The sequence below is a fragment of the Anguilla anguilla genome, chromosome 13 (assembly GCF_013347855.1).
Source record: "Anguilla anguilla isolate fAngAng1 chromosome 13, fAngAng1.pri, whole genome shotgun sequence".
NCBI lineage: Eukaryota > Metazoa > Chordata > Actinopteri > Anguilliformes > Anguillidae > Anguilla > Anguilla anguilla.
Window position 1 is genome coordinate 4,584,413 of NC_049213.1, and position 18,402 is coordinate 4,602,814.

The window sequence follows — 18,402 nt, forward strand, 5'->3', positions numbered from 1 at the left end:
CAGAAATAGCAGAGATCAGCGGCGGGTGCGCTGCCCACACAGACAGCGTTGCATGCGGTTCATCTGCTGTGGGGTTTCCCTCATGGTGGGCAGCCAACCCTGACCGGGAAAGATCGTAGAATACTTTTTTAAAAAGTGAAGCGGAGGTGTGAGAACTAGAGGAGGGAACAGCCAGGGGACCAGCGCTTTGCCGACTGAACGCAGCGTTCAGTCTTCTTAACGAGCTCTACGGCAGGAGAACCCAACACTCATACCCGGGGTTCAGGGCTTAGCGCTGGGGTGAGGGGTTGGGCCTTAGCACTGGGGTGGGGAGTGGGGTGGGGCTTAGCACTGGGGTGGGGAGTGGGGCTTAGCACTGGGGTGGGGCGGGGCTTAGCACTGGGGTAGGGGGCGGGGCTTAGCACTGGGGTGGGGAGTGGGGCGGGGCTTAGCATTAGGGTGGAGGTGGGGCTTAGCACTAGGGTGGAGGCGGGGCTTAGCACTGGGGTGAGGGGTGGGGCTTAGCACTGGGGTAGGGGTGGGGCTTAGCACTGGGGTAGGGGCGGGGCTTAGTGCTGGGGTAGGGGGCGGGGCTTAGTGCTGGGGTAGGGAGCGGGGCTTAGCACTGGGGTGGGGGCAGGGCTTAACACAGAGGTGGGGGCGGGGCTTAGTGCTGGGGTGAGGAGCGGGGCTTAGCACTGGGGTGGGGGTGGGGCTTAGCACTGGGGTGGGGGTGAGGCTTAGCACTGGGGTGGGGGCGGGGCTTAGCACTGGGGTAGCGGCGGGGCTTAGCACTGGGGTGAGGAGCGGGCGGGGCTTAGCACTGGGGTGACGTTCACTTGTCTTTTCCCAACAGCATCATGCAATCATGGTTCGCTAGCTAAATCAGACGACAATCCGCCTGTACGATGTGCTATGAAATCCTCTATTCAAAGGACCCGTCTCTTTTCAACTAAAATGCAGCTAAGCTACTACAAAAGATACGTGATACAAAATGAGACCTGTGAGTTCTGTTTTTCCAATAGAAAAAGGAGCCGACTTCTTCTTCCTTTTTACGACGCTCGTAAAAGAGAAGATCTGACGGTGGTCTTCTGTACAGTGCGGTCGGCAGCATTTACAGCACAGCGGAGATGGGGGAAAAGGAAAGACTTCTTCCCTTCTGAAACTGAGCTACAGTTCTTATTCAAAGACACTGACACTTTGAAATGACACTCAAAGCGTTGTAATAAATGCTGGCCCCGCTCGTATATAACACAACAGCAACAACAACAACGTCGAAAATAAGTAAGAGAGAGCAGGAGCCGCGGGCGGTGGTGCCGCCCTGTCTTGGCCGTCTGCTTCATTGAAGCTCGTTCCCTCTGCTGACGGAGTCATCGCCTAGCCTGGTGTTCTGACAAACCGAGCCACGCGGTCAGGACGTCCTAGTCCCCGCTCAAGCCGTTCAACGAGCCAGAAAAACGGCACTGCCCCTCAGATTGTTCCACGGCGGAGAAAACGCAGGATGTGACAGGTCACACTGACATTGATTTAAAAACAAGCCGAACTGAAATAACTCAAGATGAAATGACCCTGCATGATGTCTTTACCCAAACACAATAATACATCAGATAACGTGTTTGGTGTTATATTGGGCTATTTCACATATCCAGTTTTTTTTTTTGTCCATTTTCGAGACTAATGAGAAATTACGTAGCCCTGCTGCGTTACTAACAGAAAGGTAATTGCTTGCCAGAGCAATGTGCCATAACTTCTGCTTCATTATGCTCAAAGTAACACACAATCATGAGCATAACTAACTGACAGCGCAGTGTGAAACTCTACAATACGCATGCAGTTTCAGTAGGAAGGGCAGTTTGATTGGGCAGGGCAGTTTGATTTGACAGCGCAGTTTGAATAGGCAGGGCAGTTTGATTATGCAGGGCAGTTTGATTTGACAGGGCAGTTTGAATAGGCAGGGCAATCTGAGTAGGTGGGTAATCCTGAGGTCTAGGGCAGGTAGGTTAATTCTGTAAGTAGGGCAGTATGATTAGGCAGGGTAGATTGACCCAGTAGGGCAGTTTGAGTAGGCAGGGCAGTTTGAGTACTGTATGTAGGTAATCGTGAGGGCTAGGGCAGGTAGGGTAATTTTGTAGGTAGGGCAGTTGTATTAGGCAGGGCAGTTTGATTAGGCAGGGCAATCTGAGTAGGTAGGTAATCCTGAGGGCTAGGGCAGGTAGGGTAATTCTGTAAGTAGGGCAGTATGATTCGGCAGGGTAGATTGAGTAAGCAGGGCAGTTTGAGTAGGTAGGGCAGTTTTAGTAGGTAGGACAGTTTGAGTAGGCAGGGCATCCTGAGGTGGGTAGGGCAGCTTGTGGAAACACAGGCAAAGCAGGATTCACCTGATATTGCTTTAGGGCAGAATTCTCTAGAAGGTGGAAACCTTTCAATGAGCCTTACCAGCACTCCGTTTGGATCAATACCAGCCGCAGACGTAAACACTCAGCCGTTCAGGCCACACAATTCTGGGTACAGCGTTCTGGTTTAGGGTCACCAGACCCTAGAGACGTCTCTGATTCGGATCACCAGACCATAGAGACGGCTCTGATTCGGACCACCAGACCCTAGAGACGGCTCTGATTTGGATCGCCAGACCCTAGAGATGGCTCTGATTCGGACCGCCAGACCCTAGAGACGGCTCTGATTCGGATCCTGAATCCGTGCACCGTTTAACCGTGAGGCGCTGAGCACGTAAAAACCAAAACGGATAAAAAAACAAAACGACTGAACCTTCACGTGGAAACACTGCACTTTAATGGTGTTTCTGTACAAGGTTTGAAAATGACAGTTAATGTGAAAATGCAGTCCTGAAACACATAGAAGGTCCTGCTTTATCTGGGATAAACTCAGGGGTGAAGGGAGGGGTCGTGGCCTTTTCATTTAATAGGGGTTGCCAGGCAACACTGGTCGTGGAGCGCCTGAGATGTTCCTGGATTAGATTTTGCTCCATCCAAACCCATAACGACATGTTAATTATCAGAGTTAATGAGCACAGGTGACCCTGTGCTGGAGGGCTATCATTCAGGTGCTGAACACTGAGGCTCAGGCTCGTAATGAGCCATCAAACTCTGATGGTGAAGTGCAGATGCAACAAAAAAAACGGACATCTCTGGGGCTCCAGGACCAGGGCCGCTTGCCCGTGGGGTTAGAGAGAGGTGGAGGGCCTGGGGTTCGAGACTGTGGGGGAGCCAGAGAATCAACATTGGCTTCAGTCCGGAAAACATCACTGTCATCAACGGGAAATGTAAAAGAGAGAAAGCAGCGAGGTGTTCCTGCAGACGGTCCTCATTTCTCCTCCCTCTGCTGGTCCTTCTCCTCCTCGGCTAACGGGCTCACGCTAGACTCTGCTCTGGATGCTGCTGAGGAAAAACAAGGGGGGGGGGGGGTCAGTAAAAGGGGGCCCCCTGTTTCCCTCTGCTTGTGCCCAACCATGATGGGGCGCTGGGAACAGAAGCGGCTCTGTTTGAGGACACTTAAAAAACTGAAACAGCGTGTGCCTCCTTTGCTGTGTCCTTTCAACCAATTACATTTTCTCATCTGGCATCATGCACAGTTTAACAACACTTCACTGCCAATGAGGATTTGTAGCGCATTGATAATTGCAGATATCAAGACGGGTGCCGCACCTGACCTGACAGACGGAGTCATTTAAAATCTTGATTTATTTATTAGCGCTTCCTGGCATTACAGAATTGGTACGCTCATTGTCCATTGGACTGTGTTCATTTTTATGTGACATGCTGAAGACCGCATTGCCCGTTGGGCACAATAAAACTTTGCTCTTGTTCTTCGCTCTCTCTAACGGTCAATTAAACTTTATCTGTATGGCCTTTTTTCAGAGATGCTGCCACAAGGCGCTTTACAGAGAAAACAAGAAATAGAAAAATTGGAACAGACTAAGCCTGAACCGCCAATAAACCAGCAAAGTAAAAAAAACTCCTGGTTGGATGGAAAAAGCACTGAAACAGCAGTGGAAAAACTCCACAGGAGGAATAGATCTCAGGGGGTACTGAGCTGCAGGGGGGCAGCCTGGCCTACTGTCACACACTGGAGCTGAGCTGCAGGGGGGCAGCCTGGCCTACTGCCAGACACTGGAGCTGAGCTGCAGAGGGGCAGCCTGGCCTACTGCCAGACACTGGAGCTGAGCTGCAGAGGAGCAGCCTGGCCTACTGTCACACACTGGAGCTGAGCTGCAGGCTGCAGAGGAGCAGCCTGGCCTACTGTCAGGCACTGGAGCTGAGCTGCAGGCTGCAGAGGGGCAGCCTGGCCTACTGTCACACGCTGGAGCTGAGCTAACTGATAAAAGGGAGACTAATAACAGTTGCCGGGAGATTATAGCCCAGAAAATTAGCAAAGACGTGCATATAAATATTAAGTTCAGGAGAGCGATCATTCCACTCTCTTATCTGTCCTTGTCTTCTTGGTCTTTGCCTGACATGGAAATCGACTGAGGTCCACCATCTTTAAGGACATTCCGATTTGTTAAATGCTCCTCGGAAGAGCGAGGAGTGAGGAGGCTGCTGGATGACGCTTCAGTGAGGAAACACATCCTTTGCGGAAGTCTTTTTTTGGAACGGGACAGGATGTACAGTTTAAATGATTGACATGTGGATCCATCTCTCCACATCTGCCACTGCAGTAACTGATGTGGCTCCAAGCAGACCGCTGACTGAACGATGAATTTCCATTTGCCTAACACACTTTCCCTCGATTCCTCCGTCCTCATATTCTTTCCTTGCGTCCTTTCCTTGCATCCTCAGTTGGGTGGAGCTAGGAAAGGACGCAAGGAGGAGATGCATGGAGGTAAAATAAGCCATTGGAATGAGCCCATGGAGTTTATATCACAGTGCTTTGTACTCCCTGCAAAATGGCCACTGCACTACATATCCCAGTGGCCAAAACACAAAATTCATCTGGGCATTCATCTTTGAAAATAAAGCTTTCAGCACCTGAAAACTGCAGCGCTAAGCATTACTGCTGTCATTAAGCCCATTATATTTATTTAATTGGAAAGAATTATACTCAGATTCTATAGAATATGCATGTGTACAGCAAATTGCCGCTGCAGATTAATTGCAGTAAATTGAATTAGGTTAATTTCAGTACAGTTCAATTAATAGTGTAATGAGGACAGTGTTCTTACCTGCTGAGTCTTCTCTACCTGCGTCGGTGTGTTGTGTCGGCGTTTCCTTGGTTACGGCGGCAGAACTCACTTCCTCCTTGGGCGATTGGCACTCCGTCCCGCCAGTGGCCTCTAATAAGCTCTCCCTGGAAAACTCTTCAAAGAGCAACAGAGACAAGCATCCGTCACCATGCCGACACTGCGTGCACACCCCCCCGCTTCCTGCCTGCTGGAGGCTCTGGGCTCCCAGGGAACGGGCCGCTGCAGTACAGGGAGCCGGGTTAGGGGGCGGGGCTTCTGACCCAAAGGGCCAATTTCTAAGAAAGAGAGTGTTGTTTGCTTTATGCTTGTGCAACGTACTTAACCTCAATTGATTCCAAATATATCCGGCTGTGTAAATGGAGACTATTTAAAAATGTAAAACGTTGTATGAAATGGCAGTGACGGGAACCGGGGCATTGTCGCAGGTCTCTATTCAATGAACAGACGGCATCCCATTCAAATGACACTCAATACTTCTTTATTCTGTTTCCATTGAATCGGAGAAAGGGGGGGGGGGGGGCTTGTCCCTCAGCTGTCAATCACTGAATTTTGGCATTTAATTGCCTGTGATTTGTGTGTAGGCTGAACCATTGTCCACGAGACAAATCATTGGCAAACAGAAGCTGAACTTTAAATGAGACAATGACTGAATAGAGCTGGACCGATCTGCCGATGACTGGGTTCGCTCGAGTTTTTTTGTTGTTGTGTTTTGTTCGGTTGTTTTTTCTCTCGCCCTGAAACAGGAAGATTTAATCCCTGTTCTGCAGTGAAATTCTCCGGGGATGCTTAGCGATTCTCCAGAAGATCTCCAGGAGCGTAAATAAGAAAGCAGGAAACAGTAGACGGATAATAAGCCTGCTGTGGCCTAGATCTACGCTGTATAATCACACCGAGCAGTCCTTTCATCCTGCCATCCTGCTCACCGCATCTCCCCATGGCACTCTTCCTGCCAGGCCCCTCATTTGCATGGATTTGAATATCGGCCTTGGCAGACAGTCAGGCAGTCATGTGATTTTGCACAGTTAGTGATACTATGAGCTCTCAGAATCTTTGTTCACCAGTTGTGTGATTTTGCACGGTTAGTGATGCTATCAGCTCTGACATTCCTCGTTCACTAGTCGGGTGATTTTGCACGGTTAGTGATACTATGAGCTCTCACATTCCTCGTTCACTAGTCCTGTGATTTTGCACTGTTAGTGATACTATGAGCTCTCACATTCCTCGTTCACTAGTCCTGTGATTTTGCACGGTTAGTGATACTATGAGCTCTCACATTCCTCGTTCACTAGTCCTGTGATGTTGCACGGTGAGTGATACTATGAGCTCTCAGATTCTTTGTTCACCAGTCGGGTGATTTTGCACGGTTAGTGATACTATGAGCTCTCACATTCCTCGTTCACTAGTCGGGTGATTTTGCACGGTTAGTGATACTATGAGCTCTCACATTCCTCGTTCACTAGTCCTGTGATTTTGCACTGTTAGTGATACTATGAGCTCTCACATTCCTCGTTCACTAGTCCTGTGATTTTGCACGGTTAGTGATACTATGAGCTCTCAGATTCTTTGTTCACCAGTCGGGTGATTTTGCACGGTTAGTGATACTATGAGCTCTCACATTCCTCGTTCACTAGTCCTGTGATGTTGCACGGTTAGTGATACTATGAGCTCTCACATTCCTCGTTCACTAGTCCTGTGATGTTGCACGGTTAGTGATACTATCAGCTCTCAGATTCTTTGTTCACCAGTTGGCACTCTGTTCCCTGGTTTGCGTGGTTAAGATTGTGGCCGTTGGCTGACTGGTAGACAGCCGTGTGGTAAACGGCCCAATCGGCTCTCTGACCCCCTCCCAGTGCCCCGCCTCCACGTGGTAAACGGCCCAATCGGCTCTCTGACCCCCTCCCAGTGCCCCGCCTCCACGTGGTAAACGGCCCAATCGGCTCTCTGACCCCCTCCCAGTGCCCCGCCTCCACGTGGTAAACGGCCCAATCGGCTCTCTGACCCCCTCCCAGTGCCCCGCCTCCACGTGGTAAACGGCCCAATCGGCTCTCTGACCCCCTCCCAGTGCCCCGCCTCCACGTGGTAAACGGCCCAATCGGCTCTCTGACCCCCTCCCAGTGCCCCGCCTCCACGTGGTAAGCGGCCCAATCGGCTCTCTGACCCCCTCCCAGTGCCCCGCCTCCACGTGGTAAACGGCCCAATCGGCTCTCTGACCCCCTCCCAGTGCCCCGCCTCCACGTGGTAAGCGGCCCAATCGGCTCTCTGACCCCCTCCCAGAGCCCCGCCCCTCTTCCTCACCCTCCATCTGGCAGCGGAGTTTCTCGAAGGCCTCGGCGGTGGCCTGAGCTTCGGCGTTCCAGCCCTCCTCATCCTCCGGGAGCTCGTCCCCGGCCGGGGCGGAGTCTGGGCTGGGCCGGTCCGACAGGCAGCTCTCCGAGGAGCAGTCGTCCCCCCCGCCGCCCCCGCCCTGCTGCTGACAGTACAGGTGGTGCTCCACCAGGAACTGCAGCTCTTCAGAAGGGGGTGGGGGTGGGGGTGGGGTGGGGGTAGGGATGGGAGAATTAGAAATAGACTTGCACAACCACCACAGAACAAGAGGACCCAACACTGCTGGGGGACAAATCCAGTTCAGCTCAGTCACTTTAAGAAATGACCTGAGCTTAAAGCTGAAAAGGGCATTTGGCCATTCTTCAAATCATTGATCGAATTTAAATAAATGTACTTAATCGAGTGAATTACTTGTTTTTAATTGTTTTAAATTCATGATCTGAGGTACGAATCGAACAAATAGAACCGCTTCTGCCCGGGGCCACCTTCAGTATGGCTTCTCCTTTTGTCAAATCTCGTCAATAAATCAATTCGTTTAGTTTTTGGCTTGACCGCAACAGCGGGGCCAGCCCTACAAACGCGAATGTCTGTGACTGAGTGACAGAGTGACTGAGTGAGTGATGAAGTTACACCATTGGTCGGCCGGATCACGTGTGTTAGGTCCAACCATATACTAGGTTTTGACCTGGTCTTGTTTTACATGATGTATCATTTATACAGGACCTAGCTGACATGTGCTTTTCTGATAAAGAAATCCATCGATTCAGTTTACAAAGGGAGTACGCGAAACAGAGTCATCTCCTGGCTGTTTCCATTGAGAATCAGAGCGAGTGTTTTACTGTATGTGCAACTACAAACTTCATAATAGCTTTGGCAGTATTTAGCACTGTACTGTTCCACCTAAAGACTCCCCTTCAGGGATGATTTTACAGCATCCGGTCCAGAAACACAGCATCCGGTCCAGAAACACAGCATCCGGTCCAGAAACACAGCATCCGGTCCAGAAACACAGCATCCGGTCCAGAAACACAGAATCCGGACCAGAACCACAGCATCCGGTCCAGAAACACAGCATACAGACCAGAAACACAGCATCCAGTCCAGAACCACAGTATCCGGTCCAGAAACACAGCATCCAGACCAGAAACACAGCATCCGGTCCAGAACCACAGCATCCAGACCAGAAACACAGCATCCGGTCCAGAAACACAGAATCCGGACCAGAGCCACAGCATCCGGTCCAGAAACACAGCATCCGGACCAGAACCACAGCATCGGCACCAGAACCACATATTTTAAGGACAGTTTCTTTCTGCAGGTCAACCAAATGCTAAAAGCGCAATGGACTCTGGACTCCCACTGTTTGCACTATTATTTGCACTTTAAATCCACAGAATTTTATTAACTTTGACTTTTACATGCATTATTATTTTTTGTATTACAGTTTGTCTTTTTATGCTACTATACTGTCTATGATTTGTTCGCGGTTTTTTCGTTTTTGTTTGTAGCAAAGAAGGATGCTTGTGAGTAAAGCATTTCGCTAATTTACGCACCTGTGTTTTTAACACAATAATAAACAATAAACCTTGACCTTGGCCTCGAGCGAACAACCCAAGCTGTCCTGTAGCCTCTTCTCACTGTATGCTGCACATAAGAGTTATGGTGCTCGTCTGCTAGTTTACATGCTGTTATTTTGGCGAGGCAAGCTCTTTTAAATGAGAAAGTACAGAAGCAGACTGAACCAAGGTCAGGACTCAGAGAGGGAAGTCGAAGTAAAGGCATTTATTTTCCCACCCTGGGATTTAACATTGTCCACCTGCCCACAGGTGCCCCCAGGCCAGCTGAGGGCTGGGATCCGTTCTCGTACACTACGGGCATTTGTAGACATCTAAATTAAAGCTCATCTTCTGAATTCATTGAACTGAAACAGGGTTTACCCCTGACTCTGCTAGTATGTTCCTCCTGCAAAATATGTGCACCCAGTCGACCATTTCACTTCTTTCTGTATGCAATTTGCTTTCCGGGCTCCCGGTTGTGCTAGGCACCGGATTTCATTTTTCGGATTCATTCTGAAACATAGGGGGCGCCACTGCACCCAGTACAAGCACCACAGCTGCCTAATGCGCTCGCAGAGGGACACATTTTCAAAACTCATCACAAACATAGTCATAGATGTTCCCAAACACCTGTTCATATTCATTACTTCTCTCTGGCCCTTGTTTGTAATGTGCGGTTAAATTAAGCAGGCAGTTACGGGGACTCAGTGGCGGTACGGTTCCATGCTGAGACAGCTAGCAGCAGAAAGCCCGGAAGAAAATGGTGGAATTTGATGGAGAATTTAAAAATAAGCAAGTCTGCTGCCGTGGAAGGTTGGCATCATGTAAGAATCTGATTGGTCCGGGGCTTGCAACATTGTGACATCACAATGGTCTCTCATGTCACTGTACCTTTCATTGTGGGCGTGCCTCGTGCGCCCTTCCGTCGTTGCCGGGGAGAGTTCAGCAATGCTGCCTGGCAACATAAAGCAGGATTTAAGAGAACAGATGAGCACAATCAGTCAGTGAAAATGTAATTATAATTATAAAGCTCTGTCACACACATTAATATAGTAACGCTATCCATTCTAATGGAGAGTCAATTTTTATTCTTTTAAAAATGGCGACGGCGATACGGAAACGCAGTCGATCACCTTGTATAACTGGTTTGGCAGTCGGTCTTCATCAATTTCTGCAACAGAGCAGAGATGTAAGATTTTATTCACAGCATTTAAGAGCACAATCCATATTTACCAATGACATATAGACACAAATTGAAGGGCTTGTGTGCATAAATGCATGCTCACGCTTGCACAAAAGGACACACACAAACACACACACACACACACACACACACACACACACACACACACACACATTTTGGGGAGTTATGCACTGTCCTGCTTAGCTGCAGAGAGATAGAAATGGGAGAATGTATAATTCAGACAACCGCCACAGTCAGCAGCATCGGTGACGCGGCGCGGCGGCTAAAACAGAACCGGGACTCGCCGGAAAACGGACACGCACCTCGGACCCGAAAAAGGCCCTCGGTCAGCCCCCATCGGAACCCGAGCCACCAGAATCGACAGAGAAAGAGAGGAGAGCGAGGGAGGAAGGCAGCGATCAATCAGACCGCAGTGAAACCGTGGAACCCCGATCAATTCTAAGTGCGCTCACTTCACGTCCCTCTCTGGTCCTTTAAACTTTTTCTAGGGCACCACCTCGTTGCCTGGCAACCTAAACATCCCCAGACACGGAGGGCTGTGTGTGTGTGTGTGTGTGTGTGCCGTGCCAGGCGTGTTTGATGAGTGTGTGTCTCTTCCATCTCTCCGCTGCACCACATGCAGCAAAAAAAAAAAAAAAACATCAGTTGTGCATTCGCACGCATGAGTACACATTTAACATTAACCCAGCCCCTTTACACAAATCCTGAATTTAACATTAACCCAGCACCTTTTCACAAATCCTGAATTTAACATTAACCCAGCACCTTTTCACAAATCCTGCATTTAACATTAACCCAGCACCCTTTCACAAATCCTGCATTTAACATTAACCCAGCACCTTTTCACAAATCCTGCATTTAACATTGACCCAGCACCTTTTCACAAATCCTGCCTTGAACATTAACCCAGCACCTTTTCACAAATTCTGCATTTAGAATACCTCCTTGTTTTCTTTACCATTTTCATACATATTAAAGCTCTGCCATATGCTAACCTTCATACCAAAATCCAGCATGACTATATTTTACATACTACCTAGTCTGACAACAAACATTTACCCTGGTTTGCTGAATCAAAACTGACAGGCATTTCATACATTTATAAAACTAAATTCCATATTAATAGTGTCACACTCCCTCAAATTACAGAGTCCATTGTGTGAAAACTAGGAACTAGGGATTAAATAAAAAAGAATAAAAGTTGGCCAGCCCTGCTCTGGCTGTTGAATGAGGTGTTCTTTGTTAGGTTTGGAGTGAAAACCTACAGGATGGTAAATCTCCAGGAACAGGGTTGGGTAGCCCTGCTCTATCAGTTGAATGAGGTGTGCTTTGTTAGGGTTGGAGTGAAACCTACAGGACGGTAGATCTGCAGGAGCAGGGTTCGCATTAGTCCACATACAGGGCAATCATCCCACATGAGCCTTATTTTACCACTATATTGTCTGTGCAGAAAGTGATTCTGCATTATTCTTAATCAATAACAATCCATCCAGCCAGATTGCAAGTTTTACACGTTGCAAATGAGAGCATTACTTGCAAGTAGCAAAAAAAAAAAGAATAAAAAAGAGGATGTGTATATTTTAAACCACTGTACAATACATCACATTGACAATTCAAATTCATTAAGGACTACATGAAGGCATTGCAGGGCGTATGAGGCATGGTTTATTATTTCCTAATTAACCGCTATTATAGAAAGCCAAGGGCTATTCGCTCTCCTTCATCATCTGACGTATACTGGACTTCTTCACGCACAATTTGCCATGGAGCACATTTGTGCTTTGTTTCCCAGAAAGCTTATCTCAGGCCAGGAATGTTCCGGAATGTTCCGGAGAGTGACGCAGGCCTTTCCGCTACGCCAGTGAGGTCACCCATGGCCCCGGAACGCTACCTTCGGGGGGCCGCGGAGTTCTGACCTCAAAAGCCTGAAATTGTGCAAATTGTTGATTGGGGTGAGGGGCTAATTTTTTGGAATTTTGTTTTTTTTTGGGGAGGGGGGGGGGGGGATTCAAACCTGAAAGCCCCCTTGGATACGTCTCTGCCGAGAAGCGATTGCGCTTCGTTTATCAGTAAACACCTTTGCTACGGTACCCCTGACCTCTCCTTGTGGTCAGACCGCAAATGTTCTGAAACACCGGCCATCTCAAGAGGAAACGTTGTTCAGGTGAACTCAAAACACTGTTCAGGTAAACTCAAAGTGCTATTCAGGTCAACTCAACGCACTGTTCCGGTGAATTCAACGCACTGTTCAGGTAAACTGAACGCGCTGATCAGGTAAACTCAAAGCGCTTTTCAGGTAAACTCAAAGCGCTTTTCAGGTAAACTCAACACTGTTCAGGTAAACTCAACGCACTGTTCAGGTGAACTCAACGCTGTTTAGGTGAACTCAGTGCGCTGTCCTTAGAGCCCTTAAAATGGCTCTGTTTCTGATTCTGTGCCAGACACTGTGGCCGCTTAATAGACATCATTCGGTTGAGTGGATGCATAGCTGATCACAGGTCACTGTGTTTGCAGCTGTAGATGTACAATTAGACTGTACATTTAACAAAATGTTAATTCCACCTGGAAGCCTTTTCTTTCCAAGCTGTCGCATTGCTGCAGAGCAGATGCCTCATTTAAGGCAACAGAACCTTAAATTCCCCTCTAAATCGACCTTGAATTTCAGGAGCTGGTGTAAATGAATGAGGAGGCTCTGATTCTTGGCATGGAAGTAGAAACGGGCTTGGAGCGATAGTTATCCAAGCATGCCAAGGGCATCCTTTGCTTTTCAGGTAAAATATTTATTCTCTGCTTAAAGGGGTCAGTTATGAAGCAGCACAGCTTCGTCTTCAGGGCAGCGGACCGTGAAAGAGATGCTGTCAATATTGATCCCTCTTCACTTAAACTGTGGAGGACAAGGCCGACAGCTCATCCATCAGTCAATATGGAGAGGTAATAACACATAGAGGCTGTACTGAAATAGCCTACCACACATTAAACTCAGCACATGCTAGTGGAGGGAGGGAGGAGAGAGGAGGGGGAAGGAGGAAGATGAGAACTTTAACCAATCATGACTCACTCCCTGTTTCTGGTTCTTTTCCAAAGCCAACATTCAATGATGCAGTTAATAGGCTGAACAGCCAATACCAGCAGTTATTCCAAATTTGGTTTTGTGATAACACTTTTTTTTATTATCATGCATTGTGCAGGCAGTTATTTAAATTCACAGATCATTTTAAACATCTGCTCAAATTCATGTTCATGAATAGGGATCAATTTTTGTTTGAAGGCCATTATTGTCTATTGTGCTTGGGGCTTATATGACACACAGTTAGCGCAGGGGTTTACTTGTATCGTTAAAATAAAATGTAACTTGATTACATCTTTTTAATTAACATTCTCTGAAGTTAGAAGAAGAAAGACGACATCCTCATTTAAAATTAAGAGGAAGATTTGGGAGTACTGCCCTGCGGACCATTCAGACATGTGTTAAGCTTGTTAATCAAGCAAAAACTGACGAGTTCAAAGGTAAGATTTCTGCCCCTGATGTAGGAGCCAGCTGGGGGGTGGTGGTGGGTGGGGATGAGGGTGGGGGGTGGGGGGTGGTGATGGGGGTGAGGGTCAGGCTGTGTGGGCCTTGGTGCCTAGGAGAGAGAGAGGCGGGGCTGTGTGATCCGCAGTGTTGAATAATGTAGTGCCTGTCTTCCTGGGCTGCTCTGCGGAAACATCTCCCAACCCCCCCTCCCCCTCCCCTTCCACACCCCCCCCCCACCCTTTACTTCCTTTCCCCCCCTGTGTCAGGTTCCTCTCTCTCTCTCTCTCTCTCTCTCTCTCATTATTTCACCATTTTATTCCACCCCTCTGTTCCTCTGATCTTCTGTGCCAGATTCAGTAGGGATTGAGGGGGCTGATATGAAGGCCTGTACCAGCCTTAGGCAGGGGACTCTGTACCTCGGTATCAAACACACACATACACACTGGTGCACGCACACACACACACACATACACACTCACACTCACACACACACACACTGGTGTGCACACACAAAAACACTCACACATTGATGTGCGCACACAGGCGCACACACACTCAGATGCAAATGTAAATACAAACTCACAAACATGTACACACATGTACGCCCACACACTACGAACGGCACAAGCCTGTCTTACTGCTAAACCACGTCAGGTTTTCTACATGATGCGCTGTGCTTATTCAAATAATGCATTTCATACTGTTTTACTTCTATTTTTTTTTTTTACAAACTGCTAGCCTTTTCGATCATCCTTCGTGACACAGCAGGAAGGGTCCGACCGGAAATTTCATCTGTTTCACTGATCGGTAGAAAAAGAAAGAGCACGGAACAGGAGAAAAACACGTCCCCATAAATAACGCAGTTATAAATAACCCAGTCACCTACCCAGAGTGAGTCAGCAGCCCCACTCGTGGGCCTCAGATATCACCACCTATCGTGATACCATCACAATTACGGCACTGCCAAGAGCGAGCGGAAGCTCCCCAGTGACTCACCGCTGACCACGACTGGGAAGACAGCAGTGAGGAAGAGGAGGACGAGGAGGAGGAGGAAAGTGAGTGATTCTCACTCTTCTTACGCTGTTCTTTTAAAGGAACACAGGCCTTCTGCCTGCTGTACAGTATATATTTTTTCTCCTGGTTCAGAAATGGGTACTGAGACAGGGTACAGAGGGCTCTAAAGCAGGGAATCAAAGCCTATTTTTGGGTAAAAATCCACCCCACCCTACGGACCGCGCCACACAGTCTCCCGCTCACATGGTTTCTCTAATCTCAGACACACAAGGGGCGGGGCCACCAGGTCAGAGGCGCCTAATGAGCACGCCCAGACGGGAGAGTAAAATAACAGACCCCGTTCGCACGGGCTCCATTGGGCTTTTAAACCCACACGAGTTCTGCTGCCTGAACGCAATCATCATCTGTCCTTCCACTCAGATTCAAAAGCAGGTGTTGTTCTTTCTTCTTGGCAAACGCCGTCTGCTGAGTCCTGCAATCACTAAAATTAGCTCACCGGCCCGTGAAGGAAAAAAACACACATTTGCGGTTTTTTGCCAGTGGGAGTTAGGAACAAACTTTGCTTGTATTCATTCATATTTATAGTCCTTTGTGCACAGTTTTCTAGTTAATCGCGTTCGCGGTCCTGCGCGTACTGTGAACGCCCTTGTGCAGTTCACACACGGACTCTGACGTTTAGTTTCTGTGGCAGCAAACTGGCTCAGACATTCTGTCCTGCTGCAGCAGTACAGACAGAAAGCCTCATTCAGCCACGCAGAGCTCTGCATGTTGCTGATTATTAAAGGGCCCACAGACTCTTATGGGCTGGTACCCACACTGACTGAAGAGTGGCATTAACACTTCACAATAAGGTTCTAACCTTAACCTACCTCAACCTAATACATTCGCTAACACGAGTTAAAACATTAACCAACACGAGTTAAAACATTAACTAACAAGAGCTAATACATTAACTAACACGAGTTAAAACATTAACCAACACGAGTTAAAACACTAACTAGCATGAGTTAATACATTCACTAACATTAGTTAATACATTAACTAGCATGAGTTAATACACTCACTAACATTAGTTAATACATGAGTTAATACATTCACTAACATAAGTTAATACACTAACTAGCACGAATTACTACATCAACTAACATGAGTTAATATATTGACTAACACAAGTTAATACATTAACTAACAAGAGTTAATACATTAACCAACATGATAAACATTCACTTACATGGGTTAATACATGAACTAGCACAAGTTAATACATTAACCAACACAAGCTAACATTAACTAGCACAAGTTAATACATTAACTAACCTGAACAAATAATTGGCTAATCATTTACTCATGTTAACTAAGCCATTAGCAAAGGTGGAAGAGCTGGAAGTTGAGTACAACAGGCTTTCTTTCGGATTTTAGGCATTTTCCTGCGCTGAAATGTCTTAGACAGGCTGCCTAAGCAGCCTATCGGTGAAATAGCACAAAAAGCCTTTACAAAAACACCCAGGAAACAATTACAAACGGTCCGTGTATTTGTTGGTACAATCTGGTCATGAATGATTCCACATTTCAAGTTTTTTAAAGTTTTGACCGTTTTTGATTTTACATGCAATCGTTGGCAATCTTTCTATGCCAAGTCGGTTTGCTAAAGTCCACATCAAAGTTTGGCAAATTGTTACACTGCATAATTTCAATTTAGTCCGGTTAGTTTAACTTTCACATTCCATTGATTCAAGCACACCGATTTGTAAATAAAGCGAATTGTGTGTGCACGTGAGAGGAGGATGACCGGTGAGAAATTTGGTGGGATTCCAGTTTTCAGGCATGCATTCGCCTAAAGTTACAGGAAAAGGATAGAGAATCTGCTAAATTTTATAAAAGAATGCGACGGTAGATAGAGAGTGGAGCCTCTGCTTGCCACTCAGGAACCGCCCACCTTCCTAATTCTGCGCGTTTTTTTTTTTGTCTTTATAGGCCAATTGGCTGCTCATGTCTGAGGCATCTGTCGACTTTTAATGTATTTTCATTGATCATAATGTGATGTAATTGCACATAATTCCATTAAAGTATGTGAAATATGCGATAATGGTTTATGCTAATTTGTGATCTGATTAGGATGGAATGAATGGGAAATGGTTTGATATTTGGTAATTCTATGCAAATATCAGAATTATGCAATAATCCATTATGCTATTGCATAGATTCTGCTGTATTATCATTAACCTACACTGTTATTACCTATATGTTCAGATTGAAGTGAGAAAAAAAAATTATGAAAACTCTTTTATGTTGTTACAAGGTACAAGTAACACCAGAGACCAAAAAGGATGGTGCAAGCATTCTTTGAGTGAATCCTTAAAAATAATTAAAATGCATTAAGGTGGCATTTGTATGGGGTTCATATTGGAGTCCTTGTGACCCTGGAGCGCTCCGATCAATTTGGGTCTTGGTCTTGGCCTCCTGGGACAAGTTCTGTCCCTTTGGCTCTGACTCCCATCCTTAGGTTAACCTGGCCTCTCACGTATCGCTCGTAACTGATCTGGGGGAAACAGGAGTAGGCCCCAAGATGTAGACCCTTCTCAGACTCGGCTCGGGTGGTAAAGTATCCAGCCCCCCTGGGTCCACTTGGACAGCACGGAGGGTGTGGTGGACTGGGGCTACAGGCCTTAAATGGTGACTAGCACCACTCACACACCAGACCATTCTGACCACCCAAAAAAACTTTGAAATTCATCACCCCCCAAAATTGTTGCGTTTTTGAAAATAATTATTATTAAAAATATACTTTAATAAAATGATTAATCAAGAAAAATATCTAAACTTGGATTAGACTGATTAAAATGATCTAATACCCTGTAAACATTTTTTAACTTGACCCAAATTAAATCTTATTAGCCTTACAACTTAGATGTTTAAACCCCAATTAGACTTAAAATAATGAAAGAAAATTACTTTAAATTCTTAATTTTAACCTAAAAATTGATCATCCCAGAGGGGAAACAAATTTTTTTTTTTAAAAACCTCCAGGGGACTAGCAAGATGTAATAGCGAAACTCAGATTTCTCGTAAGGACCCTAGCTCAGTTGGACATGGGACACAAGTCTAGACTTGATCACCCCCAGCTGGCCGCCTCGGGGGAGGGTGTATATTCAGACCTCGGTCGTACGTAAAACCTACAAAACTAAAATACATTTCTAGGAGTTATAAAACCAAAATGAACCAAAGATCCTTGTCCAATAACAAAACCAAAGCTAAACCTTGGAACCAAAACTAAACAAACTAAAAATGCCTTAGAAAATGAAAACAAACAAAAATCCTTCAATACAAATGTAAAAAACCTTTTGGTTAGGACCCTCGGCTCCGCACAAATCCAGCCTCTATCTATTTGGATGGTAACGATGAGGTTGGATAGGAAGGCCAGCGATACCACAACCTCTGAGGATGACCTGCCTATTGAAAGGTGACTATGAAAGACTGTGGGGTTATTTGCTGTTCCCGTTAAGTTTGAAATGCACTGGTACAGGATCTCTTGCTGTCGCAGTGGGGTATCAGTAAAAATACACAGTCCAACATCCAGTTTATATTTTAATGACATACACAACACAACAAC

At 46.8% G+C, this 18,402-nt stretch overlaps 1 protein-coding gene across 2 annotated transcripts in view; it reads right to left on the reverse strand.

Moving 5' to 3' along the window:
- Positions 1 to 2,746: 2,746 nt before the first annotated feature.
- The window catches only part of LOC118210523 (protein phosphatase 1 regulatory subunit 1A-like), a 28,293-nt gene continuing 12,637 nt past the window's right edge, over positions 2,747 to 18,402 (reverse strand). The window contains exons 3-7 of one of the 2 annotated variants that reach the window (XM_035386761.1): positions 10,194 to 10,231; positions 9,952 to 10,015; positions 7,475 to 7,687; positions 5,159 to 5,293; positions 2,747 to 3,371 (exon numbers count right to left, since the gene is read on the reverse strand). In XM_035386761.1, coding sequence (XP_035242652.1) covers positions 3,301 to 3,371; positions 5,159 to 5,293; positions 7,475 to 7,687; positions 9,952 to 10,015; positions 10,194 to 10,231 — 521 coding nt within the window. In that variant the 3' untranslated portion in view covers positions 2,747 to 3,300. Of the gene's footprint in view, positions 3,375 to 5,158; positions 5,294 to 7,474; positions 7,688 to 9,951; positions 10,016 to 10,193; positions 10,232 to 18,402 lie in introns of both variants that reach the window. The other variant, XM_035386760.1, reaches the window with a different exon arrangement.